General features: G+C 46.5%; 1 protein-coding gene across 1 annotated transcript in view; it reads left to right on the top strand.

Moving 5' to 3' along the window:
• The window catches only part of ZFHX3 (zinc finger homeobox 3), a 217911-nt gene that overhangs the window by 187665 nt on the left and 5663 nt on the right, over positions 1–24583 (top strand). The window contains exons 6-9 of the mRNA XM_044986910.1: positions 45–178; positions 411–611; positions 10251–10353; positions 12454–17895. Coding sequence (XP_044842845.1) covers positions 45–178; positions 411–611; positions 10251–10353; positions 12454–17895 — 5880 coding nt within the window. The remainder of the gene's footprint in view (positions 1–44; positions 179–410; positions 612–10250; positions 10354–12453; positions 17896–24583) is intronic.

Here is a 24583-nt window from a genome sequence, read left to right on the forward strand (position 1 = left end):
GCCTGATGGGGATGTCCTAATGCAAATCTCATTTGTCTTTGCAGCACCAGCCAGCCAGGCAGACAAGGAGCTGACAGAGTCTCCAGCATCCTCCAAACGCATGTCATTTCCCAGCAGCTCTGAGTCACCTCTCTCCTCTAAATGGTCAAAAACTTCAGAGGAGACCAAATCAGAGCAGGTGAGGCACAGGAGCCCAGCATTACTTCCTGGAAAGCCATAAAAATCTGGAGGCTGTTAATTCACTTCCCAGGTGTTTAGAGATAAAGAAAAGTGGATGAAAAGGTGGTGATTGAGTGGTAGGACAAAGGCACAAGATTATTACAGTCAAGCTGTAAGGAAGGAGGAAATATAAGCAGTGATTGTGTCAATCATGTGATTCAGTCAGCATGTTTTGTTTCATCTCTCTATAGATATATCAGTGTCCATACTGCAAATACAGTAACCCCGATGTGAACCGGCTGCGGGTACATGCCATGACCCAGCACTCGGTGCAGCCCATGCTCCGCTGCCCGCTCTGCCAGGACATGCTCAACAACAAGATTCACCTGCAGCTGCACCTCACACACCTGCACAGTGTGTCACCTGACTGTGTTGAAAAACTCATCATGACGGTAAGTCTCTGGGAGCCAAAGTGCACCTTCTGCCTTCCCAGCAAGAGTGAAGTTGTCTTAGCATAAATGAAAGGGCCTTGCCTGTGCCCATGGGCACTGGCTAGTTTTGATGTAACCTGCTGATCCAAGATCCCACTTCTTGATCCTACAAGAATTTCTCTTGCTTTGATTCTTCTCATCCCCGTGTTTGGGTATCGTGGTGGTCGGCACAATCAGGAGAAAGAGTTACCATGCGGAGATACTGAGAAGAATATTCAGTAAACATGCTCTCCCTCAACCCTTTAAAGTCACTGCAAAAGTCAAGTCTTAGGTGGAGGCTTGTGGGAGAGGCAGCAGTTCGTGTGACTGTGTTGCCTCCAGTGAAGAAGAGAACAAGTGCTGCCATATTAACTCTCTCATGAAACTGGACAGCCGGGGTCGTTAAAGTGATGGTTTACAGGAAATCAGGAACTAGCGTTCTGTTTAAAACATAACTGGGAGAAGCAATAGGTTTACTGTCTTTGGCAATTTTATCATTCTTGAGGCAAGGGTGCGGCTGGCATGGGATGCAATGCCTCAGTGGAATTCACATTGTACACTTCAGTCAGTGATCAATGCTCATCATAATGGGGGTAGTAGGATCTGTTCCTTCAATGAGAAATCAGTCAGTCAGAGATAACGTAACTTTTTATAAGTAACAGATCACTTTTTTCAAGGCAACTATAACAACCATGTGGATATTGTGTAGTTGGCCCATGTGAGATGGATAATGTGTGGCTGTAAAATCCTGTCAATTCCTTGTTTAAAATGCCACTGTCAAAATGTTTTGAAATGCCTCATTTTAAATTGAACTTTAAAGATGGTCAGTTAAACTTCTCTGAAGTGGAAAGTTCTTTAGGCTGTTGAAATGGAGGAGATTTTCTAAATATCAAATATTTCCATGGAAATATGTAGTTAGAAATAGATCAATTTTTGTAATTGTTTCTCCAAGGTGGGTTGCACCTGTGTGCAGCTGTGACTATCTTCACCAGTGCAGTTTCTCTGCAAGTGTAGCAAAACTTGAGAGATCAGTTAAATCTGGTTCAGTACCAAGATGTTTCTGTCAAACTTTTTTTCCCCTTCTACAGCATTGCTGTAGGTGTCAAACATGGGAGTCCTGTTCTAACACTGTCTCTAATGGAAGCCTTTATCCAGCATTCTGTTGATCTCCAGTTAATTTGAGAAGGAAATTAGCATTACAGTACATGATGGGAAATGTCCTTTTTATTACATTTCTAACATTGCGGTGCTCAAGCTGTCATTCTGAACAGGCTTTTTTGTACGAGCGACATTCTCTCGGTCATGGACTGGCTGATCGGGCACTTGCTTTTACGATGTCTCTGTGGAGCACCTAGCACAATTTGGCTTCTAAGCACTGCAACAATACAACTAAATAAAAATAATCTTGTGGGTGCACCTGTCTTTCCAGTATTCCAATCCATGTGTATCAGGGCACAAGAAAAAGTGTCCAGTGGGCCATGTTTCTCCTTAGGTGGCATTGTTTGTGGAAGCACATGATCTTGATCCAGCACCAGTCTTCCTCTTTCCCCTTTGATTTCTGTCTTTTTCTCTCCTTCCTCCTTGCTTGTCAGATTTCTCCTTCCCTCTGCTGCTTTTCCCCCACTTCCTCGTCCTTCCAAGTCTGCTGCCATATCCCCCTCCCTCTGCCATGCCTGGCTCAATTCCTGGCGGGCTGAAGGAATGCTCTGTTCCGCACTGGAGAATGGTTCATTAAATGCCAGAAGAGATGCTGTGCCTGGCAATCAGTGTTGGTCCAGGAACATCTGGGAGAGATCTATGCACCACAGTGTGGGAACCATGATCTTGGAACACATCAACATCTAACAGTGTTGACAGGTCCCATTACTGCCCCCTCCAGTAAATGCCAAATTTGGGTACTTCTGTCCTCAGTGAAAACAATAATAAACAATACAAAAATACCCGGGGGCTTTGGAATGAGCATGTTAGTTAGCTAACATTTATAGCACTCAAGATATGTCTACACTGCAATTAAAATCTGCAGCTGGCCTGTGCCAGCTGACTCAGACTCGTGGGGCTCGGGCTGAGGAGCTGTTTAATTGCAGTGTAGACATTCAGGCTCAATCTCTAGGACCCTCCCCCTTCATACGGTCCCAATGCTCAGGCTCCAGCCTGAGCCCAAACTCCTACACCGCAAGTAACCAGCCCTGTAGCCTGAGCCCTGCAAGCCCAAGTCAGCTGGTATGGGTGTCTAATTGCAGGGTTGACACACCCTCAGAGGCCCCCAACAAGGACAGAGCCCGATCGTACTGAGGCATTGTATACATTTATATTCAAGGACTGTCCCAAAGAACTGAGATTCTAAGGCAGCTTAGAGTCAAACACAAGATGAAAATATTTTGTCCCTATCATGAAGAGAAGAAATTTGAGAGCAGTGAGTAGCAGTAGAGCTTCTGCCATACAAGTGGGAGTCCCCAGTGTGCCAAGAGTGCTCTCCATTGTTCTAGCCTAGAGAAATGGGGTCAATTTATGAGGCCTTGTCTACACCTACAAGTTGTACCAGTTTACCTAAACTGGTTTAAAAACTGATGTGGTTAAATTGGTACCGCCTCTTGGATGGGCACTCTGTCATGGTTAAGAATGCCTTATTTAAATCGATATACAGAATTCTTCAGACCATTTAGTCTGCAAGCAATTTAGTTAGATTGGTGCACCTTCTGTGTGTGATCAAGACCTCACTCACCCAGTGATTTAACAACCCCCGCCCAGGGCACCTGGAGTGCTCCAGCCTTCTGCTGAGATCAGAAATCCCATAAGAAAGGATGGGAGTCTCCTGTGAGCCCTGTCCCATGACTTGTTTCTTTGTTCATGTCCATGAAGCCTGGGCTGCTTTTCTCTGTGGTGCTGGAGAAATAGCACCTGGGGAAGGGGGATGGTCTACGTGCTTTGAATAAAGCAGACGGGGGCCAGGCAGATATTTTCCTTTTGCTTTAAATGGCAAACAACATGTTTTTTTTAAAAAATAAAAGAAACAACCATTTGTGGTGGACACAGAAACACCGTAAATTCCTAATTTTGCTCATTCCAGCCAAGACTCCTGTCTCAATCTGAAGGCACCGAGACCCAGTTCATGCACTATAAGTGAATTGCAGCCCAATAAATGGGAGCCAGGTTGCTTTTGACACGATGTCTTTGCGTTCAGTATTTGAAGGAGGCTCAAGTTAATAATACCTTATCAGACGCCTTTCAGGAACCTGCAGTGTCTAATATGTCTGTTGCCATAGTAACAGCTGCTTGCTTATGCTCTGCATCTCATATCTGTGTGTTTCTTGTCCCTCTCCCTTTCATATCAACAAGCAGTTTGGGTGACTGTCCTGCTGGGAACAGCCAGAGGCACTAGCCCTCCTTTCTGAGAACTGATCCTCTCAAGACACTCTGCTAGTCCATCAGTGGTGGGGGGGCGAGAGAAACGTGTGTGATTGGTATGTAGAGGTCCCGGAGCTCAAAGGCATGTGTGCAACAACCCCAGCATCTAATGGATGGGGAAGACATAACCTAGAGAGTTTTTATACAGTAAGTGAAGCTCCCAAGAGCCCCTGACAGCTGAAGGAAACATTCCATGCAGCCCCAGTCCGTCTGCACCAGTCTTCTCCTGCTGCCACTTGATTACGCTGGTGAATAAATGTGTTTAAAATTTGTTTTCTATGGCATTTCATCTGCTGTAAACTACTCTAGTCGTCTTTCCACACAACAGCCACTTCACTAGTCCTGGACCTGCACCGCTTTGGCCAAGAGCTCCTTAATGAGGGTGAAGTGCAGTTCACTTCCATAGTCAATTGACAAGACTGATGGGCTCGAAATAGGAGAAGGGACTGCTTCCCAGGCAGCCTCCAGTAATGGGGAATTCTCCCGCCTCCCTCTCAGCTTCCTTTATCTTTCCATAAATCCCTCTACCCCTCCATTTAATTCGGTTGTCAGTTTTCTTGTCCCGTGTTTAAGGTGTCCTTCCATTGTTCCCTGTCGCCAGCTCTCTTTTCATCTTTTTCTTTTCTCTCTTGCTCCCAAAGTAATTCTTTCCTGTTTCTGCCATCCTCTCTCCTCTCTCACTCTCTTTATATTCTTTTCTCCTTTTCTATTGTCTCCTCCTACTGCTCTCTGCCTTCTGCTGTCAGTCAGGTTTTCTCTCTCCCTCCCTCTTGCGCCCTCCCTCCCCCTTCTTTCTCACTCTGTGTCTCGTTCTCCATCTCGGATGAAGGTAATGAAAATAATCGGGCTTCATTAATTCTGAGCCCTGTGAGATGATAGCCATTTGGAGCCATGTTTGCCAATTAGATGGTCTAAATTAGAAGTGACCTTGGTATACTGCCATCACTTTGCCTTTCTGAGTCTAATGAAGCTTTTCACTCCAGCCTCCTCTCTCTCTCTTTGTAATGGAAATTCCCTCCTTTGTCTGGTTCAGGGACCTTGCATTGCATGTGCATTTCCCCCCTGCATGGACAGAGGGGATATTAATGTAGCTCCTCAGACCCTTGCTAGAGAGGTTATTTTTAAATCTAAATTATTTTGGCCATGTTGAGGGAGCTCATGAAGAGCTACCTAGAACTTCCATGGGATTGGCTCTGCATCCCAGACAGGCAGAGGCAGCCAGTGGGAGAAGGCAGAGCTAATGTATAGAATATTGATCTCTTGTCATTGTCCAAAGGTGGGTACGTGGCTTTGATGGGTCCAAGAACCATGTTACATACGTAGGGTCAGAATAGAGGAGAGACTGGCCAAGATGGGAACCTCCGTACGGATGTGTTACCACAAGACAGTGAGAATCCTAACCACCACAGCTCAGGCCTCAGTGAAGCCTGCCTTCTGAAAACCCCAACTAGAAGCTTTGCTGAGCCTTAGAAAAGGGTCTGGTGTGTGGAAGTGGGAGGAGGGGAATGTGAGAACAGGGACGAACAGCCATTTACTGAGCACAGCATTGCTGGCAGAGTGGAGTTTGTACCGAGCCCCTTGTCCACCCCCTGAACTGTTACATTCGGCTCTTACAACAGGCTCTCCAGCGCTGTCACTTGAAGAGTGTGGGTGTGGCCCAATTTCAGCAGGATTCCCACACCGAAGGATCATACTTCTCTCAGCCGTTTTGGACTGTCTCCTCTGAGGAAGCAGCTTACGGAGTCCTTTTCAAAAACAGCAGCAAGCTCATTTTCTCTTGAGGATTAGCATTTGAGCTTGGTCTCTGTGAGAGAGGACAGTCTTAAGGGAGACAAACAGGACAAGGAGAGAGGAAATCTGTGTTCAATTTCTGCTCACTTTGTAACACTGAGCAATTGGACCAAACTTTTCCAAACTGGCCACTGATTTGGGGTACCGGGTACACATACCGGAGCCTGCTTTCCAGAGGGGCTGAGCACCTATAGCTTCCACTGGCTTCAACTGGAGTAGTGGGCTCTCAGCATCTACAAAGACCAGGGACCACTTTCACCCCTCGCATAAATACTCACTAGCCAATTTCATCTTGGGGCAGCAGGAAACTACATAAGAGGCATTGCTAGGATAGGAAGGAAACATACTAAGGTCTGATAGTACTGGGTATACATTTCCTGTGTAGGTGATACCATTCATAGCCTACACGATAACATTGTCTAGAAGGCTGACTTACAAGAGAGCCAAGAAGTGCTAGCGTATGGTACCCTAGGACACATGCCTACATCCTGTGGGGATGGGCAGGTTAGAAATTCCAAGAGTGAACTAGATAATTATTTTCTAGAGCTGAAACATGCAGGTGACTTTCAGCCCAGATAGAAAAATGTGACTCTAACCCCAAGGGGATGACAATCTGATTTGAACATGGTACAATGAGTGTGGCTAAGAAACAATAGGGAAGTGATAGAGGGAGATTGTGAGCTCTTTGGGGGCAGGGACCATCTTTTTGTTCTGTTTGTACAGCTCCTAGCACCATGGGGGTCACAGCTGGGGCTCCTCGGTGCTGCCCCAATACATAGAATTACTAAGTCTAGGGTTACACCAGCAAGCGGACACAGTGATGCATTGCGGTTGTATACATATCTCAGGGTTGTTTTAATACCTGCATATTGGTGCATATGATGTTGGTGTTGTGGAAGCACTAGAGAAACTTGAATGAGGAAATACAAGCGTTAGGAGTCTGGAAGACTGGAGCTAAGGTTAGTTCCCAGCTATTGCTGGACCAGCTGAATGGGAGGTGACCACCTATGAGCACATAAGTGAACTTCCCCTACAAGACTCAACCCTCCACCGCCCTTCCACCCATGACAGTTACACCATTTAAATACAGACAGAACCATAAACAGTATAAAATATCATTTACCTGGTTATCTGTGATTGGCAGCCAGGATTCAGTGCCTTCCTTTTCACCTTATACTCTGATTATTTATTTGTATTGTGAAATCACCAGAGTGTGCCAGGCCCTCTCTGCATGCACAGGAAGCCATAGTCCCTGCCCCAAAGAGTTACCGTGTGGAAAGAAAACAGATGAAGATGGGGGCTTGGGACCCAGCCTATATGCCAGGTGATCCGTTTGATGAGTGGTCAGGCAACTTCCTCCGGGAGACACATGGGGCGTGGGAGGGGGAAGGCCCCCACCAGGAAGATGGCTGCAGCAAAGAGGGCAGCTGAGCTGAACTGGCAAATAACTGAGAGGTGGGGAGATCAGGCAATAAGCCAAGCATAGAGCTTTGCATTCAGGGTTTTACTTGCCAGTGGCTCCCTTGCACAGCTTGCTGGGAGAGCCTGCCGTTGTCCTGAATACACAGACACACACAATTTCTCACTTCCTGCCCTTCTGCCTTTGTCCCAGTTCCCTCTAGGAATTTTCTGCCTTATAACAATTTCCTGTAGCAAAGCCCTTTCTGGGTGTGGGGGAGAAGGGGGGAGAACTGAGGCTGTGGAGATGCAGGTAGGTAAAGGTAATTACTTAAGCACATAGAGGGGCAGGGCTTACTGGTTTGCAGGCCCAGATTAAGATGCAGAGGAGCATGTGAGGTTGATGATTATATTTCGGGGTGAGTTAATTGACAGAAGGTGAAGGCAGACAAAGAAACTCTGCTTACTGCCTTCTTGAATCCCAATCAGGAATTATGATTAAAGACGCGGCGAGACAACAGAGCCCTGATGAATTGGTGTCTTTTTTTTTTTCCTTTTTGCCGTCATTCACACTTGATTGACTTCAACCTTTCAAGTGCAAAAGTCTCTCTTTTCCATTATTATTCATAGCCATCTGAGTTTTTCTAATTAAAGTGTATGAAAACAATTACTGATCCGTCGTAGTGAGTCTGTTAGTGGGGATGACTGCCTTACTGTAATGTGTATAAAAAGCCCACAGTTTTCTATAATGATGTGCTACTGAGGTGTTAGATAATTTTATTTTTTCTACTCTGTTGGGGTTTTTTAAATTTCTCGTTATTTATTTTTCATAATTCCTAAAAATCCTGGGAAAGCACTTTCCCTGCTGATAAAACTGAGAGGGACATCGCTTTCTTTCTGTCTTTCCTCCTCTGCTTCCCACCTCATTCCCCCTGCTCTGAGTCTGGTTACTATGAATTAATCGGTGACCTTTCACTTCTTGCATTCCCTCTGGACTCACCAACCACAGCCTTCAGAAATGTTCTGCTTTGGAATAAAAGGTGGAATGAGTTTGGCATTCTCCACCCCTTTCCTAGTGCTTCATCAGTGGCAGCTGCCTTTACAGGGTGCAGACGTCTGTAAAACACACATGCTGTGTCTGTATCACTCACCTTCAGTGCTCAATTTGTGCCAGGGCCGAGTCCCAGAACTGCTAGGCTCGGCCGTTCAGAGCCCCGGCACCTGTGGGCCTGGCCGTACAGAGCCCCGGCACCTCTGGCCTTGCTGTTTCAGTTACCAAAGCAAAAAAGTCACTTGAGCTCCAGCACCTCTTCCATTACAAATGAAGCACTGCTCACCTTGCACAGCTCTGTGAGTAGCCAGAGCAGTCACAGCATCCCTTCCCTCTGCTGTCTGACAGCCGAGATCTCTCACAATCAGATCATCGTGTGAGGCTGTCCATGTATGTACTCCTGCTCCCCATGAACCTGAGCATGGCTGGATCAGACCTTCTTTCCCTACACATGCTGTGTAGGGTTTACATCAGTGCCGGTGAGGAAGACATCATGTCCTATTTAGAGTTCACAGTATTTCAGCTATACCTTAGTCACAGACTTTGCTAGCATTTCATTAGTCATCCCGCATGCACCTTGTGGCCTTTGACTTAAGTTTGCTTAGAAGAAGGTAGGTAGCTGTATTGTATGAAAGTAATCACATCATTTGTTCTGCCATGAAATCCAAGGATCAGTCCATTCCTCTGCCTGGCCTGAAGGGGACCCTTTTGTAGCTTCACTAGAGACCGTGACAGGTTAGCACCGGCTGCAGCATGCCATGCTCTCCCAGCAGTCAGTGGCTGGAAAAGGGCACTGTCACTGTGAGTCCGTTTGGGTTTGCTGCTCCCTCAATCACTAAGAACTCAGGGCATGGTAAGGATGTTCCTTTTAGCATCTAGGTGAGAGGATGCTCACAGACAATCAAAGCAGCAGAACCGACATCAAGCACTTGTTTATGGGGTGAGCTCCTGTATGTGACTGTGTTATGAGATAGCACTAGTGGGAACAATGGTCTTGAATGGTTTCCTGAGCTGCTGTGTTGGGGAGCACTGTTGAAGAGCAGCCTTTAAGTTGCTAGGTGTGTGGCGCTCAGAAGTACGTAGGGTTTTGTTGCTGCATGCCTGATGTTAAGCACTGGGCAAAGCACTAGCCTTTTGGTCAAGACTGTCAAAAGTAACTAGTGATTTTGGATGCCCAACTTCAGTTACTTTATGGGGGCCTGCTCTTACGAAGGTGCAGAGCCTGAAACCCAAGCTTCTTTGGAAGTGTCTCAGATCGGGCTTCCAAAAATTGAGCTATCCAGAATCACTAGTTTCTTGTAAAAATCATGGCTTTGGGTCTTGGGCTGGTGAGAGCACAACTGATTGCAAACGGAATTTTGAAGCAAGTCAGAGTAAACACTTGTTTTCTTTCCAACAGTCAGAACATGGAAGGGATTACAAAAGCTTTGTGTTTCAGACGTTTGCCGTCTCTTTTCAGTCTTTCTTTATTCATCCTTTCTCTTGTCACCTCTCTTTATTTGTACTCTTCTTTCTCATGCCCCTCCTTTTTATGCATCAATACACTTTGAAAATAGTGCTGTAGTGCTCCCTAGTTCAAGATTACAGTGTACTTTACAGGTATGATTTAATTAGGGCCTTATTATGTTTTCAGCAGCTTAAGGTGGGCCTTTCAACTTACCTACCTAATTGGTTGCACAAAAAGTTTCACAGCCCATGACAAAACATTGTCAGTGATCAAAGTCTGAATTCTACATAAAGGAAAAATATTAATAATAAGATTATTCTTCGAGTGTGCACTGCTAATTATGTCCAGAATGTAACTGTAGAAACACTTTTGACTGATGTGAGCTTTGTCTAATAAACAGGAGTCTTCAGTGAGCTAAGAAAAGTGACACCTCTGCTGATGTCTAATTTTGCTTATTTAAAGATTTTAAAAACATTTTTGTTTTTCTTTCTCCCCTCTCCCATTTTTCCCACCATCCCTCCTTCCTCAGGTGACAACACCTGAAGTGATGATGCCCAGCAGTATGTTTCTCCCAGCAGCCACTCCAGACAGAGATGGAAACACCAATGCAGAGGAGCCGGGGAAGCAGGCTGGTCAGTTACTTAACTCTTAACTGAAAAAAATCATCCTGCTTTGAATTGTGGCAGCTTACTGTTCTTGTTTCCCATGCACTGAGAGAAAAAGGCCTCATTGCTATCCCTTGCCCATGCAGTTTCTCCTCAGATCATTCATTTCAAAGACAACTGCAGACAGCAGGAGATCTAACAGGATTTCCAGATGGACACGTTTGCTTAGGTCAGAAATGAACTGATTTTATAAACATTGTGTCTTAGGCCCTGATTCATGGGCATGTTGGAGCTGATTTGCTCTGCTCCAGGGAAATCTTCAGAGTGATGATGAGCCACCAGAGCTGCTCCTACCTCACATTCCTACTAGTGTTGGCTCCATGGTCAGGGAAAAAGGCGTGTGACTGGAGTGTCTCTGCACATGGCTGATCCCCCTACTGTCAGAACAGCGCCTGGGGATCACTGACAGCCGTGCACAATAGAGCAATCTTGAGGCTGTTCTAATTTATGCCATGGGCAGGTCCAGTGCCCAGATGATCCGCAAACTGGCGTAGACCAAAAGTAGCGTAGACCGATCCCCAGACTTGTTTCAAATCCTTCTCCATCAGAACAGAGAACCAGAACCAGTAATTTTTGGAAAGGATGTTGTATTAAAACAAGAACTAAAATACCTCTTCAGACATGAGAAATTAGGAGACTGGGTGGCTGAGAATTGGTAGTGAGATTTAAAACTTTTCCCCTTTTGCTCACTGTCTTAAATACAGCCCAGGAAGCAGCTAATTTCACTGAAGTAACACCACAGTTGAGGCATGTTAGCAAGGCAGCTCAAAATTACATTGGCCTTTTTTATTACCGTATAATGTTGTAAAGTCGTGCCTACCAGTAACAGAGGCCAGCTATGTAGTCCTGACTCTGTAGTGTGATATGGTGGCAAAAAAAGACACTATAGTTTTGGGTGCATAGGTGAGGTCCCTAGCCTCCAGATGGGGAGGCGATAGTCTCTAGGCCAGATTCTATCAGTGCAAGCCTGGTGCAGGGACCACAGTGAGAGAGATCTATAAGGAAGTTTGGGATTAAGACAACCACCACCTTCTTTCTGCCACAGGGCCTGCATGTGAACAGCACCGTTCCAGAGAAGACACCAGTGGCATGGCTTGGGCTGTTGGAGATGTGCTGATTCCTTAAATCCCCTCCTCAGCTTCCACCGATAGGAGTGTCTCTCCCCTACTAGAACTGCTCTGTTCTCTTGGGTAGAACCTGGAGGAAAGGTAGCAGTGGAACAGCTGCTTTCCCTTCCCCAAAAGGCTGAGTTCTCCTGGGGCATAGCAGCCTTCAGTGGAGTAGGGACCAGTAGAGGCTGAATTTCACTCTTTCTTTGCAGTGTTAGTGGACCTGAACCTCAATATCATGTTCAGTTCTTGGCACATCATTATCAGCAAGACTTTGACAAGCTGATGGGACAGCAAGGAAAAGTAACAAAAATAGTTATGGGACCGCGGGATTTAATTTGAGGAGGAATGAAAGGGGATGAATATGCCCAGCTTGTTTGAACAACATCATGTGGGAGATGTGTACAGTCCACGAATAGTCAAAGGGTGTAAAAGTCCAAGTGAAAGAAATTATTTAGGGTTGTGTAGTGGGGCATAACATGGATAATGAGGTGAAGTTAAGAAAGTGAAAACTTAGGCTGAATATTAGGGGAAATGTCTGTCCTTCTGCACTAAGGATAATGTGCTGGCATGTAGCGAGGGGCCATGGCCTCCTTCCAAGACTGAAGGAGAGGGATGGCCACACACTCTTATGGCGGTGTTACCCTGCTTGCAGAAGGGGAAGGTATGTTTTATGAGAGGGCCTTGAGCTACGTCATGGGCTGTTGTAATCTTGGGCAGCGGCGGGCGTGCTGGGGGCTAACAAAATACTTGGTGAGAAGTAACAGCCTCAGCAGAAGTAGAGGTGAAGGAAAATGTCTCTGTGGCCAGGGGGGAGGAAGTACTGGATTGGATCCAAATTAAGAAATGAATGATTTATATTTTTATTTAAATTGTAAATGAGTGACAGAGACAAGCCCTGTCTAAACTGTATCTTCCTTGCATCACTTCACCCTTTTTGTTCCGGTTCTGTTTTCAGAGACCTCTGAGGAGTCTGGAAAAAGCGTTCTGTCATCTGAGAGCGTAGAGCACAGTGGAGAGTCCAAACCTGTTCCTGCCGATCAGAGCTCCACCAGAGAGGACTCTGGCTTTCTTTGCTGGAAGAAGGGGTGCAGCCAGGTGTTCAAAAGCTCATCAGCCCTTCAAACGCATTTCAATGAAGTTCATGCTAAACGGCCCCAACTGCCAGTGTCTGATCGCCATGTCTACAAGTACCGTTGCAACCAGTGCAGCCTGGCTTTCAAAACCATCGAGAAGCTGCAGCTTCATTCTCAGTACCACGTAATCAGAGCAGCTACTATGTGTTGTCTTTGCCAGCGCAGTTTCCGAACCTTCCAAGCTCTGAAGAAGCACCTGGAGACGAGTCATCTGGAGTTGAGTGAAGCAGACATTCAGCAGCTTTACAGTGGGCTTTTAGTCAATGGAGACCTCCTAGCTATGGGTGATCCTTCGCTGGCTGATGACCATACTATCATTGTTGAAGATGATAAAGAGGAAGAGAGTGACCTAGAAGATAAACAGAGTCCTACTGGCAGTGATTCTGGGTCAGTACAAGAAGACTCAGGCTTGGAACCTAAGAGGGCCCTACCTTTCAGGAAAGGTCCTAATTTCACCATGGAGAAATTTCTCGATCCATCTCGCCCATACAAGTGCACAGTCTGCAAAGAATCTTTCACACAAAAGAACATTCTTTTGGTCCATTACAATTCAGTTTCTCATCTACATAAACTGAAAAGAGCCCTTCAGGAGTCTGCTACTGGGCAACCTGAACCTACCAGCAGTCCAGACAACAAACCTTTTAAGTGCAACACTTGCAATGTGGCCTACAGCCAGAGTTCTACACTGGAGATCCACATGAGGTCTGTCCTACACCAGACAAAGGCTCGAGCTGCCAAGCTGGAGGCAGCTAGTGGCAGTGGCAATAGTAATGGAACTGGTAATAGCAGTAGTAGCAGTATCTCTCTGGGTTCATCCACACCAAGTCCCGTGAGTACTAGCAGCTCTAATACCTTCACAACCACCAATACCAGCAATGCTGGCACAGCTCCAGTCCCTAGTTTACTCAACCAGGGATCCAGTGAGAGTGTGGGAATTCCCCCTTCGAGTAACCCCATTAGCGCTAACATCGCCTCTCCTTCTGAGCCTAAGGATGTCAACCGGAAGAAACTGGCAGACATGATTGCATCCAGGCAGCAGCAGCAACAGCAACAAGCTCAAACCTTAGCACAGGCGCAAGCCCAAGTCCAGGCCCACCTACAGCAAGAGCTGCAGCAGCAAGCTGCCCTCCTGCAGTCTCAGCTGTTCAACCCTACTCTCTTACCACACTTCCCCATGACCACAGAGACCCTGCTCCAGCTTCAGCAACAGCAGCATCTTCTGTTTCCATTTTACATCCCCAGTGCCGAGTTCCAGCTCAATCCAGAAGTTAGCTTGCCTGTGACCAGTGGTGCTCTGACACTATCTGGTACTGGTCCAAATTTGCTGGAAGATTTAAAGGCTCAAGTTCAGCTCCCACAGCAGAGCCATACACAGATATTACAACAGCAGCAAGGTCAACTATCTTTGTCACAGTCTCACTCTGTCCATATACAACAGAGCCAACATCAAGAGAAAAAAACCAAATCGGTTATTAAGGAGAAGGAAAAAGACACCCAGAGGGAAAGGGAAAATGCAGAGAGGGGAGACAGCAGTTCATTGTCTAAGGAATCTCTGCCTGACAACCTAAAGCCCAAAGACAAGAAAGACTTTGCCCCAGGCAATAGTTCAGAACCCTCCCTACTTCCTCCACGTATCGCATCTGATGCAAGAGGCAATGCCACAAAAGCCTTGCTAGAAAACTTTGGCTTTGAGCTGGTTATTCAGTACAATGAGAACAAGCAGAAAGTGCAAAAGAAAAATGGGAAGACAGAGCAGGGTGAGAACTTGGAAAAGCTTGAATGTGACACATGTGGCAAGTTTTTCTCAAACATCCTCATTCTAAAGAGTCACCAAGAGCACGTTCACCAACACTACTTCCCCTTTAAGCAGCTGGAGAGGTTTGCCAAGCAGTACAGAGAGCACTATGATAAACTGTATCCACTGAGACCTCAGACTCCAGATCCGCCACCGCCTCCACCTCCTCCTCCACCTCCACTCCCCACAGCACCTCCTCAGCCAGCTTCCACTCCTGCCATTCCCACTTCTGCTCCACCTATTACTTCTCCTACAATCGCACCAGCCCAGCCATCTGTGCCACTCACCCAGCTCTCTATGCCAATGGAGCTGCCCATCTTTTCACCACTTATGATGCAAACTATGCCACTACAAACATTACCTGCCCAGTTACCACCTCAGCTTGGTCCTGTAGACCCTCTACCTGCAGACCTAGCTCAGCTGTATCAACATCAACTCAACCCTAGCCTTCTACAGCAACAGCAGAACAAGAGGCCACGTACTCGGATCACAGACGACCAGCTCAGAGTTCTTCGGCAGTATTTTGATATTAACAACTCTCCCAGTGAGGAACAGATCAAAGAGATGGCAGACAAGTCTGGACTGCCACAGAAAGTGATAAAACACTGGTTTAGAAACACTCTGTTTAAAGAACGCCAGCGCAACAAGGATTCCCCATACAACTTCAGCAATCCTCCAATTACCAGCCTGGAAGAACTGAAGATAGACTCACGGCCTCCCTCTCCAGAACCTCAAAAGCACGAATACTGGGGAAGCAAGAGGTCCTCCAGGACACGGTTTACTGATTACCAGCTCAGAGTCCTGCAGGACTTTTTTGATGCTAACGCTTATCCAAAGGATGATGAATTTGAACAACTTTCTAATTTGCTGAACCTCCCTACACGTGTTATAGTGGTGTGGTTCCAGAACGCCCGTCAGAAAGCTAGGAAAAACTATGAGAACCAAGGAGAAGGCAAAGATGGGGAACGGCGGGAGCTTACAAATGATAGGTACATTCGAACGAGCAACTTAAACTACCAGTGCAAAAAATGTAGTCTAGTCTTTCAGCGCATTTTTGATCTTATCAAACACCAGAAAAAGCTTTGTTATAAGGATGAGGATGAGGATGGACAGGACGATAGCCAGAATGAAGACTCTATGGATGCAATGGAGCTGTTGACGCCAACCAGTTCTTCCTGCAGCACCCCAATGCCCTCTCAAGCTTACAGCACCCCCACATCTTCAGCTAATGCAACCTCTTCAGCCTTCGTGCAGCTCACAGCTGATGCAGATGACTCCTCCATGTATACTTCTAAAATAGAAGCTACAGATGAGAAACCAAAGCAATCTGAACCTCTGAGTACACAGCAAAACCAAACTCAAGATAAGCAAGTGCAACCAAAGCAAGAGCCTCAGCAGCAGCAGCAGCAAGACCAAGGAGAACAGAAGACAAGTTCAACACACCAAAAGATCTCACCATTATCCTCCCCATCCTCATTACAACAACAGCCTCCACCACAGGCACAGCCACCCCAGTGTCCTTTGCCACAATCAAGCCCAAGTCCATCTCAACTCTCACATCTTTCCCTCAAGCCCCTTCATACGTCCACCCCTCAACAACTGGCAAACCTACCTCCTCAATTAATCCCGTACCAGTGTGACCAATGCAAACTGGCATTTCCCTCCTTTGAGCATTGGCAGGAGCATCAGCAACTTCATTTTTTGAGTGCACAAAACCAGTTTATCCATCCTCAGTTTCTGGACAGGACACTAGATATGCCTTTCATGCTTTTTGACCCCAGTAATCCACTACTTGCAAGCCAGCTGCTATCTGGAACTCTACCTCAGATTCCAGCAAGCTCAGCCACTTCACCCTCAACCCCAACATCTACAATGAACACTCTGAAGAGAAAGCTGGAGGAAAAGGCCAGTGCAAGCCCTGGGGAAAATGACAGTGGGACTGGCGGAGAAGAACCTCAGAGAGATAAGCGTCTAAGGACAACAATTACCCCAGAACAGCTGGAAATTCTGTATCAGAAGTACCTGCTCGACTCTAATCCAACACGGAAGATGTTGGATCACATTGCGCATGAGGTGGGCTTGAAGAAACGTGTTGTGCAGGTTTGGTTTCAGAACACTCGAGCACGGGAACGGAAAGGGCAGTTTAGAGCTGTGGGGCCTGCCCAAGCCCATAGACGGTGTCCTTTCTGCAGAGCTCTCTTTAAAGCAAAGACAGCTCTGGAAGCTCATATCCGATCCCGTCATTGGCATGAGGCTAAGAGAGCAGGGTACAACTTGACTCTGTCTGCTATGCTCTTGGATTGTGATGGAGGACTCCAAATGAAGGGGGACATTTTTGATGGAGCAAGCTTTTCCCACTTGCCACCAACCAGTAGTGATGGTCAGGGTATTCCTCTCTCACCAGCAAGCAAAACTATGGAGCTCTCACCTCGAACTCTGCTTAGTCCGTCCTCCATTAAAGTGGAAGGAATAGAAGACTTTGAAAGCCCTTCCATATCCTCAGTTAATCTGAGTTTTGACCAAACAAAGTTGGACAATGATGACTGCTCTTCTGTCAACACTGCAATCACAGACACTACAACAGGAGATGAAGGCAATGCAGACAACGATAGTGCAACAGGGATTGCAACTGAACTCAAATCAACATCAGGACCTAGTGAGTGCCTGACAAAGGCTGCCATGATAGCAATGTCTGAGTATGAAGATCGATTGTCTTCTGGCCTTGTCAGCCCAGCTCCCAGCTTTTATAGTAAAGAGTATGACAATGAAGGTACTGTGGACTATAGCGAAACCTCCAGCCTTGCAGACCCCTGCTCACCCAGCCCTGGTGGCAGTGGTTCAGCAGGCAAGTCTGGAGACAGTGGGGATCGGCCAGGGCAGAAACGCTTTCGCACTCAGATGACTAATCTCCAGCTAAAAGTTCTAAAGTCATGCTTTAACGACTACAGGACGCCTACCATGCTGGAGTGTGAGGTCCTAGGTAATGACATTGGACTGCCAAAGAGAGTTGTTCAGGTCTGGTTCCAGAATGCTAGAGCAAAGGAGAAGAAGTCCAAGCTAAGCATGGCCAAGCATTTTGGTATAAACCAAACAAGTTATGAGGGACCCAAAACAGAGTGCACTTTGTGTGGCATCAAGTACAGCGCTCGGCTGTCTGTACGTGACCATATCTTCTCTCAACAGCATATCTCCAAAGTTAAAGACACCATTGGAAGCCAGTTGGATAAGGAGAAGGAGTACTTTGACCCAGCTACTGTACGTCAGTTGATGGCTCAGCAGGAGTTGGACCGGATCAAAAAAGCCAATGAGGTTCTTGGTCTGGCAGCTCAACAGCAGGGCATGTTTGATAATACCCCTCTACAAGCTCTTAACCTTCCTACTGCGTACCCAGCACTACAGGGCATCCCTCCAGTCTTGCTTCCAGGCCTCAACAGCCCATCCTTGCCAGGCTTCACTCCATCCAACACAGGTGGGTTCTGGAACCATCATCTCTCTGCTCAAATGTGACATTTTCCCTAGTATTGCATCTTCAGCACAAATGGATATTTCCCTGGCAATGTCTGAAATCAGGTTCATGAGCCCTCTGTTCTGTGATGTTACTTGGCAGGCTATAAAGAGTAGTTATTTTACCTCTAGTTCCTTAATCCAAGTTCTCCAGCAAGGCAAGAGACTTATGAACTTGCTGTGTGTCTCTCCATATCTGGTGAGCAAGGCCCTGTGTACTGTGGGGCAAGGACCTCTGCTTGCTTTGACACAGCCTGTAAATTCTCCAGCACCTTCAAGTAACATGAAAATTGAAGCTTTTATTGAATTAAATATAAAAAGGAATAATACAGTCAATACAATATCCCTTGTGTTGTTTCTTTTTACATTAAATTCAATTTAGTACTGCTCCCAAATTTTCAGTATATTGCAGATGTTTGTATTGACAACACAAACTGCATTGTAGAAATGGTGATGGAAAATCTGGTGGTTTTTATATGACAGCATTCAGAGTGCCTTACAATAGCACCTACATGCCTATCCATGCAGCCACTGATTCTTTTTGAACAATAGTTGGCAGTAAAAGAGAAACACAATTCCCTTATGGCCTACTTTCCATAGACAGAGGGTCCATCCTCCCCAGTGAACCCTCCGTTCCTCTTCCTTCGCCAGCTGGAGCAGTCATGGAAAAAAGGCCCGGAGTCAGTTTAAACTCAGGCCATTTTTCCAGAAGTCCTTTCTTTGTCTGTTGGCACCTGGTGAATGCAGTTTGAACTAGTGTATGTGAGCCTCCCCAGGACATGGTAGCTCTCTAGAGGTGTTACAGCAGGAGTGAATTTGCCAAATAACACCCCCACACACACCCGTTCTTAGTTCCTGGAGGGCTGTGGTCTCCCTCCTCCATGGAACTACATACAGTCCCTGGCCCACAATGAGACATCAGCTTAATACTGTAAGATTTCCCAAAGATATTGCAGGAAATTGCCATAGCTGTTACAGGACCCAAAAGGACTATGAGATTCAGGTCCAGAAGCTACTCTCTGATATAGTTCATGAGTCTGGGACACCTTCTCTAACCAAGGTGTTAACATGACCCTGAAATGGTCCAGCATTAAACAGTTTTAAACAAGCTCCAGGGTTTGGAATAGAGAGAGCTCAGGGTGCTTGTTTGCTTGGCAAACACACCATTAAAAATCTTTAACCTTTTATTAAAGATATAGAAAAGAAGGGGGAGGGGTTTAAAGCATATGAAATGTAAATAAGTAAGGCTTTCATTTTAACAACATCTCTTCTTCCCATTCCCTCTAGCTGTAGAGAGTTTTTTTTAAAAGGAAGTGCCTCCTGTTTGACAGTCTCACAGATGGTTTTAGAGATGGTAATAACAGTCCATTTTGGGAAAAAGATAACTTAGTTGAGATGGTCTTAAGCTGTGGTTATTGTTGCAGTTACAGTCCAATCCCATTTCCTAGAAGACAAAACAAGACAAACACACACAAGAGGGGACAGACAAGGACACCAAAGATTTGAAAATGTAACTTGTCTTTGGTGTTGATTCATATTTGCAGTCTCACTGAGCAACACAGCCATGGCACGCAGTCTTGGCCACTCCTGAGACCCGGCAAACTTGTACCAGTGTCAGTCCTTGAGTGGTATCGGTAAAGCCTATTTATTTAGACTGTCTTCCCCCCCCCCCCTTACTGATTTTTATAAACAATCTTCTGTAACAGGCTGAGTTGCACTTTTGTTACCTTTTCCCATCCACGTTTCTTGTTACGGGTGACTAGAACCATTTCATACATTTCCACCTGCTTTCCAACAGTTAGGCTCACAACTGAGAGAGGCCTCTTAGGCCCCAATTATTACAGCTGTTCTTTGAAGGGAGCTAAGTAGAGCACCTTCTACAGTGTCAGTGGTTTGAGGAAGCCACATAGTAAGAAAAAGTGCTCTAGCAAAGACCCTACTATCGAGTCTAGCTGGAGCACAGTGTGGTTTCCCTGGACTATTGGGGTTTCAGAATAGGGCCTCTTCAGAATGGCCATCTCATCTGCCTGAGAACACTCATCAGACTGGCATGGCCAAAGGAACAAGAGAGACCATTCTTTGAAGACGCTAGAGGAGGACATGTCGGAGGACTTGGACCTGCCCTAAGTGCTGCACCTGACTGCTCTTCTTAGGATGTGTCAAATGGTTTCTGATTTGTCAGGCTCTCTCCAGAACTGTCTTTTGCCTGGCACCATATGGAGAAGTCCTCAACAGGAGCCCCAGTTCTAGACTAAACCAGTGCCATCAGACTCCAGAGTCCACAATTCCTGCCAGATCTCAACTCAGTCCCACAGAAGTCTTGAAATCGAGAAAAGCAGGTTCTTTAACATTCTGCTGCAGGTACACCTCAGGGGAGCACCAGAAGGGATCTTGGATAGCTCCAGAGTTTTACCTAGGATTTCCTCAATATGGGTAGAGATAGAGCTTTTGGGGCCTATGATCCTCCATCTCTTGTATCGGAGAGCGATGATAAGAGATCAGTCTCCTTTCCCCGGGAAGTCTCTTCTTCCAGATAAGGCTAAGGCTCCTGTCTGGATCCTATAGACGGCTGTTTCTGCATCCCTTGCAGTATTTATGCCTCAGTCACTCTACCTCAGAGGAGGAAGAGGAACTGGTGGGAGAGCCTTTAGAGGCACCCTTTTTACCCTCATCCCTGGATGAGACTGTCTTAACTACTTCCTCCTCTCCTCTGCGTGATGCCTAGGCCTTTCAGGGGCAAAATGGGCAGAATGGCAGTAGCTCTGGAGTTTCCTGCAGTTGCCAAGTTCAAGAATTCACAGAATTTGTGTGGTTTCTTGGAATTCCAAGGAAGAAAGAGAGAACTTTCTAGCCTATTAATGAAGATCTGTTGAAACCAGCCAAAGAAGTCTGAATCACCCTGCCTCTGTTGACTCAGTTTCTAGGAAGTTAGATTTTATACACCTATGTGCTATATTCTATAGTTCCCCAGGGAAAGATTTGAATTATTCTGCAAACATCCTTAGTTGTTGTTTCAGCCTCAGCTAATGAATGGCATCTACTCCTGGGGACCCAATGGCCGGTCCTGCTGTAGCTAAGCAAGCATGTGCTGGAGGACTCAACACCAGTTCTAAGAGATTTAGACCCTTGCCCAGCTTCCTGTTGTACTCCTCTCTTTAGGAACTGTTTATCCCAAGCACAGAAAGCCATTTCTTTAACTGTTGAACCCTAGAGATCATTGAATGAAGCATTCTCCCTTCTGTTCAAAGCCATTCCAAAGTATAACCACCTTCCCTTTTCAGGGTACTTTCTCAGAAGAAACTATTGTGAGAAAGTGGTCTTAATCCTCATGATAACAAGAACCATAAAAGTGTGGTGCTAAAGCACAGTGCAGGAAAAGTTTATTATTCTGAAAAGAAATGCTGGCCTGTGTCCTATCCTGGACCTCCATGAATTAAACCAATATTTAAGGAAAATCAAATCATGCATAGCTTCTTTGGGAAGCATAACCCCTCCTCTTCACCCTCAACCTTCAAGGTGCTACTACCACATCTCAAGAAGGTAAAGGCACAGGACATGCTTCAGGTTTATGATGGCCAGAAAACACTACCAGTGCAGGCCATGCCCTTTCAGGCTGGCAGCAGTCCTGAGGGCATTCCTTAAATGCTTGGTTTTGACAGGTACATCTGGTGTCTGATCTAACAGGTACATCCATACCTGGAAGACTGGCTTACAAGCTCCCAGTTTTACAGCAGGGTAATTCATGTCTTGGAGGAGACTTGCTCCTTCTTTGTTTACTCTCAGCAGGGCATAGGCTGTCTTCTGTGATGGGTGCTACTAGAGAATGTCTTAACGTGGATACCTTTCTCTGCTCTTGTTCATTAGCTAATAATTGCAATCTGAGTTGAGGGGTACACCTAGGAGCTTTGAGTCTTCATTGTCATGGAGACCTGAGGAGTTCAGTCCCATACAAATTTGCTAGAGATTTAAGTCACCAGATTGGCTATCAGGTCCCATTTCCCATGGATCAAAGAAAATTCAGTGCAGATTCTCCCAGATACTATGGTTGTGATAGATTACCTGAACAGACAGGGAGTTTGTGTCAGGAAGCAAACCATGAGAATGATGCATTCACAATGAAGGACCCTTAAAACACTATTTTAGCCAACAACCACGACTCTGAAGGCTGCAAATCAGCATGAGTAGTTTCTCTGGATCTCAGTGGCTCTTCGGATATATGCAGGATGAGCTCATCATGAACTAGTTTGCTGCAAGTCAGAACAACAGTGTCTAAAATTCTGTTTGAGAGCTGACAGGGATCCCCAATGCACAAGAGTCAGGAAGATTTGACAAGACAAAGCTAGTGTGACCTTAGTTGTGCCACACTAGATATAGCACAGCTGGTTCTGGTTCTCTCCAAAGATGATCCGCTCCACCTCCCTCAAGTCAAGACCCTTTATCCCATCCAAACAGCAGGGTGTTCACCTGACAGCGTACCTTCTGAATTCCTAGGGCAGGATGTCTTCATCTGAAGAGATTAGGGCAGCACTGCTGGAGTCCAGAAAACCCTTCATTAGAAGTTATGCTAGAAGCCATGGCTTTGTTTCCTGCCTGGTTACCAGACTTTTTCCACTCTCTGACAGTGGCAAAGCAATTCTCAGCCCTGGCGAAGGTCTGCTCCATCACAGGTTGTGCTTATGACAGGGGTCTCAAACACGCAGCCCGCAGGGCTCTTGTGTGTGGCCCGCCAAGCTTCCCGCAAACCCTCCCCCCCCGCCTACCCACGGGATTGCCCCCTGTGGCGCTGCGAGCCCGGCGCTGCTCTCTGACGCAGCTGGCAGCGCACCCCTTCGGTCCGGGGGGGAGGGGGAAGGAGGCAGAGGGCTCCTGCATTGCCTCCTTCCAGGCACCGCCCCCTGCAGCTCCCATTGGCCGGGAACAGGGAACCCCAGCCAATGGGAGCTTCATGGGAGGTACCTGGAGGAGCGGCAAGAGCAGCAGAGGCACAGAACCCTGAGCCCCTCCCCCAGGGGCTGCAGGGACACGGTTCCAGCTGCTTCCTGGAACGGAGCAGTGCGGGGCCAGGACAGGGTGCGTGCCGCTGCCACCCCAGAGCCGCTCTAGGTAAGTGGTGCCAGGCTGGAGCTCGCACCCCTCCTGCACCCAACTCCCTGCCCTGAGCCCCCTGCCACACCCCTCCTGCACTCCCTGCCCTGAGCCACCTGCTGCACCCTGACCCCGTGCCACACCCCTCACCCTCTTGCACTCCACACACCAACTCCCTGCCCTGAGCCCCCTGCCGCATCTCCACCCCTCCTGCACCTCAACTCCCTGAGCCACCTGCTGCACCCTGACCCCATGCCACACCCCTCACCCTCTTGCACTCCACACACCAACTCCCTGCATTTACTTCCACCCAAAATACTAGGTTCTTGCCTTAAGTGGATATCTAAATACCACATAAACTTTGGAACTACATCAAGGCTGTATTCCCAAAGCCTCCCATACTGGAAAGGCAGAGGCAGCATTAGAGGTTTATGGATCCATGAATTACCCAATAAGGACAAAAGAGTTTAGAAACTCCGTCTGTTCAGTTCTTTGCAATAGCCATGCCTAGCTCTCCCGAATCTAGAGAGAGTTTAATGAGGTTGATCATTTCTGATGTTCACGATGTCTTTGCTTGGCACAGGCACTTTCCCTTCTACTGTTGAGCCCTTTGGCTGAAGGAACAATTGCTGCTTGTGCAGCTGTAGAAAAAGTACCTGTCAGTGACATCAACTCTTAGGCTCTTGGGCATTATGACAGACATGCAGAAAGAGTCAAATTGCTACTGTGGATTTTCAGTTCTTTGGAAGAAATTGAAACAGCTTTCAGTGCCGCCTAGAAAATTACCTGCTTCTAGTTACCTAGGCTCATATATTGTTTTTTGACTCACCAACCTGTCCAATCAAGGGAAGCTTCTAAGAGAAAGGGAATGTGGGGTTACTGGTTTCCTTTGAGGCCTTCTTTGCACTAGGCTTTTTTCCCCCTAACATTTCCCATCAGTTTTAGTAACAAGGGTTAAAAAGCCAGCAACTGACAGCACCTCGTCTACACTTTTCCTACCACCAGTGGAGCTGCACCCATGGGAAATTTTAGGGGGGAAACCTACTGTAGACAAGTTCCTTGGTGCAGCTCCCTAAGTCTTTTCTTCTTTCTGCTTCCCCAAACTAAGACTTTCCTTGGTTTCCTTTCCAGTCAGGAAAAAAATCAGGCCTAGAATGCCAAGATACAACAACTTTGTATAGACCTTGGGAAGTGATTATAGCAAACTGCTATGACACATCCAAGGAGCCACCCTTAAGTACTGTGTACCTGGGAAGAGAAATGGGGTCTCCTCTGGAGGAATAACTCCAGTTTGGGAAACATAGTTATGTCTAGGAAAGACTTTGATAAAAGTATGCAACAGAGAAAAATGAATAATTTGTAGTGAATAATTTATTCCATGCTTTTTTTTCCTTTTATTGGTTTGTAGTTTGTCTACAAACTGATGGTGATTTTTCTCTCATAAATTATCTGGTGAAAATATCTGGCAAATTTCATGTTCTCTGTGGCTTGTTATTAAAGCTGTATTGTTTAGTTGTGATACATCTCAAAAGGCACGTGGTATTGTTTCTCTTCCCTCAATGGATGAG

The sequence above is a fragment of the Mauremys mutica genome, chromosome 14, assembly GCF_020497125.1.
Source record: "Mauremys mutica isolate MM-2020 ecotype Southern chromosome 14, ASM2049712v1, whole genome shotgun sequence".
Lineage (NCBI taxonomy): Eukaryota > Metazoa > Chordata > Testudines > Geoemydidae > Mauremys > Mauremys mutica.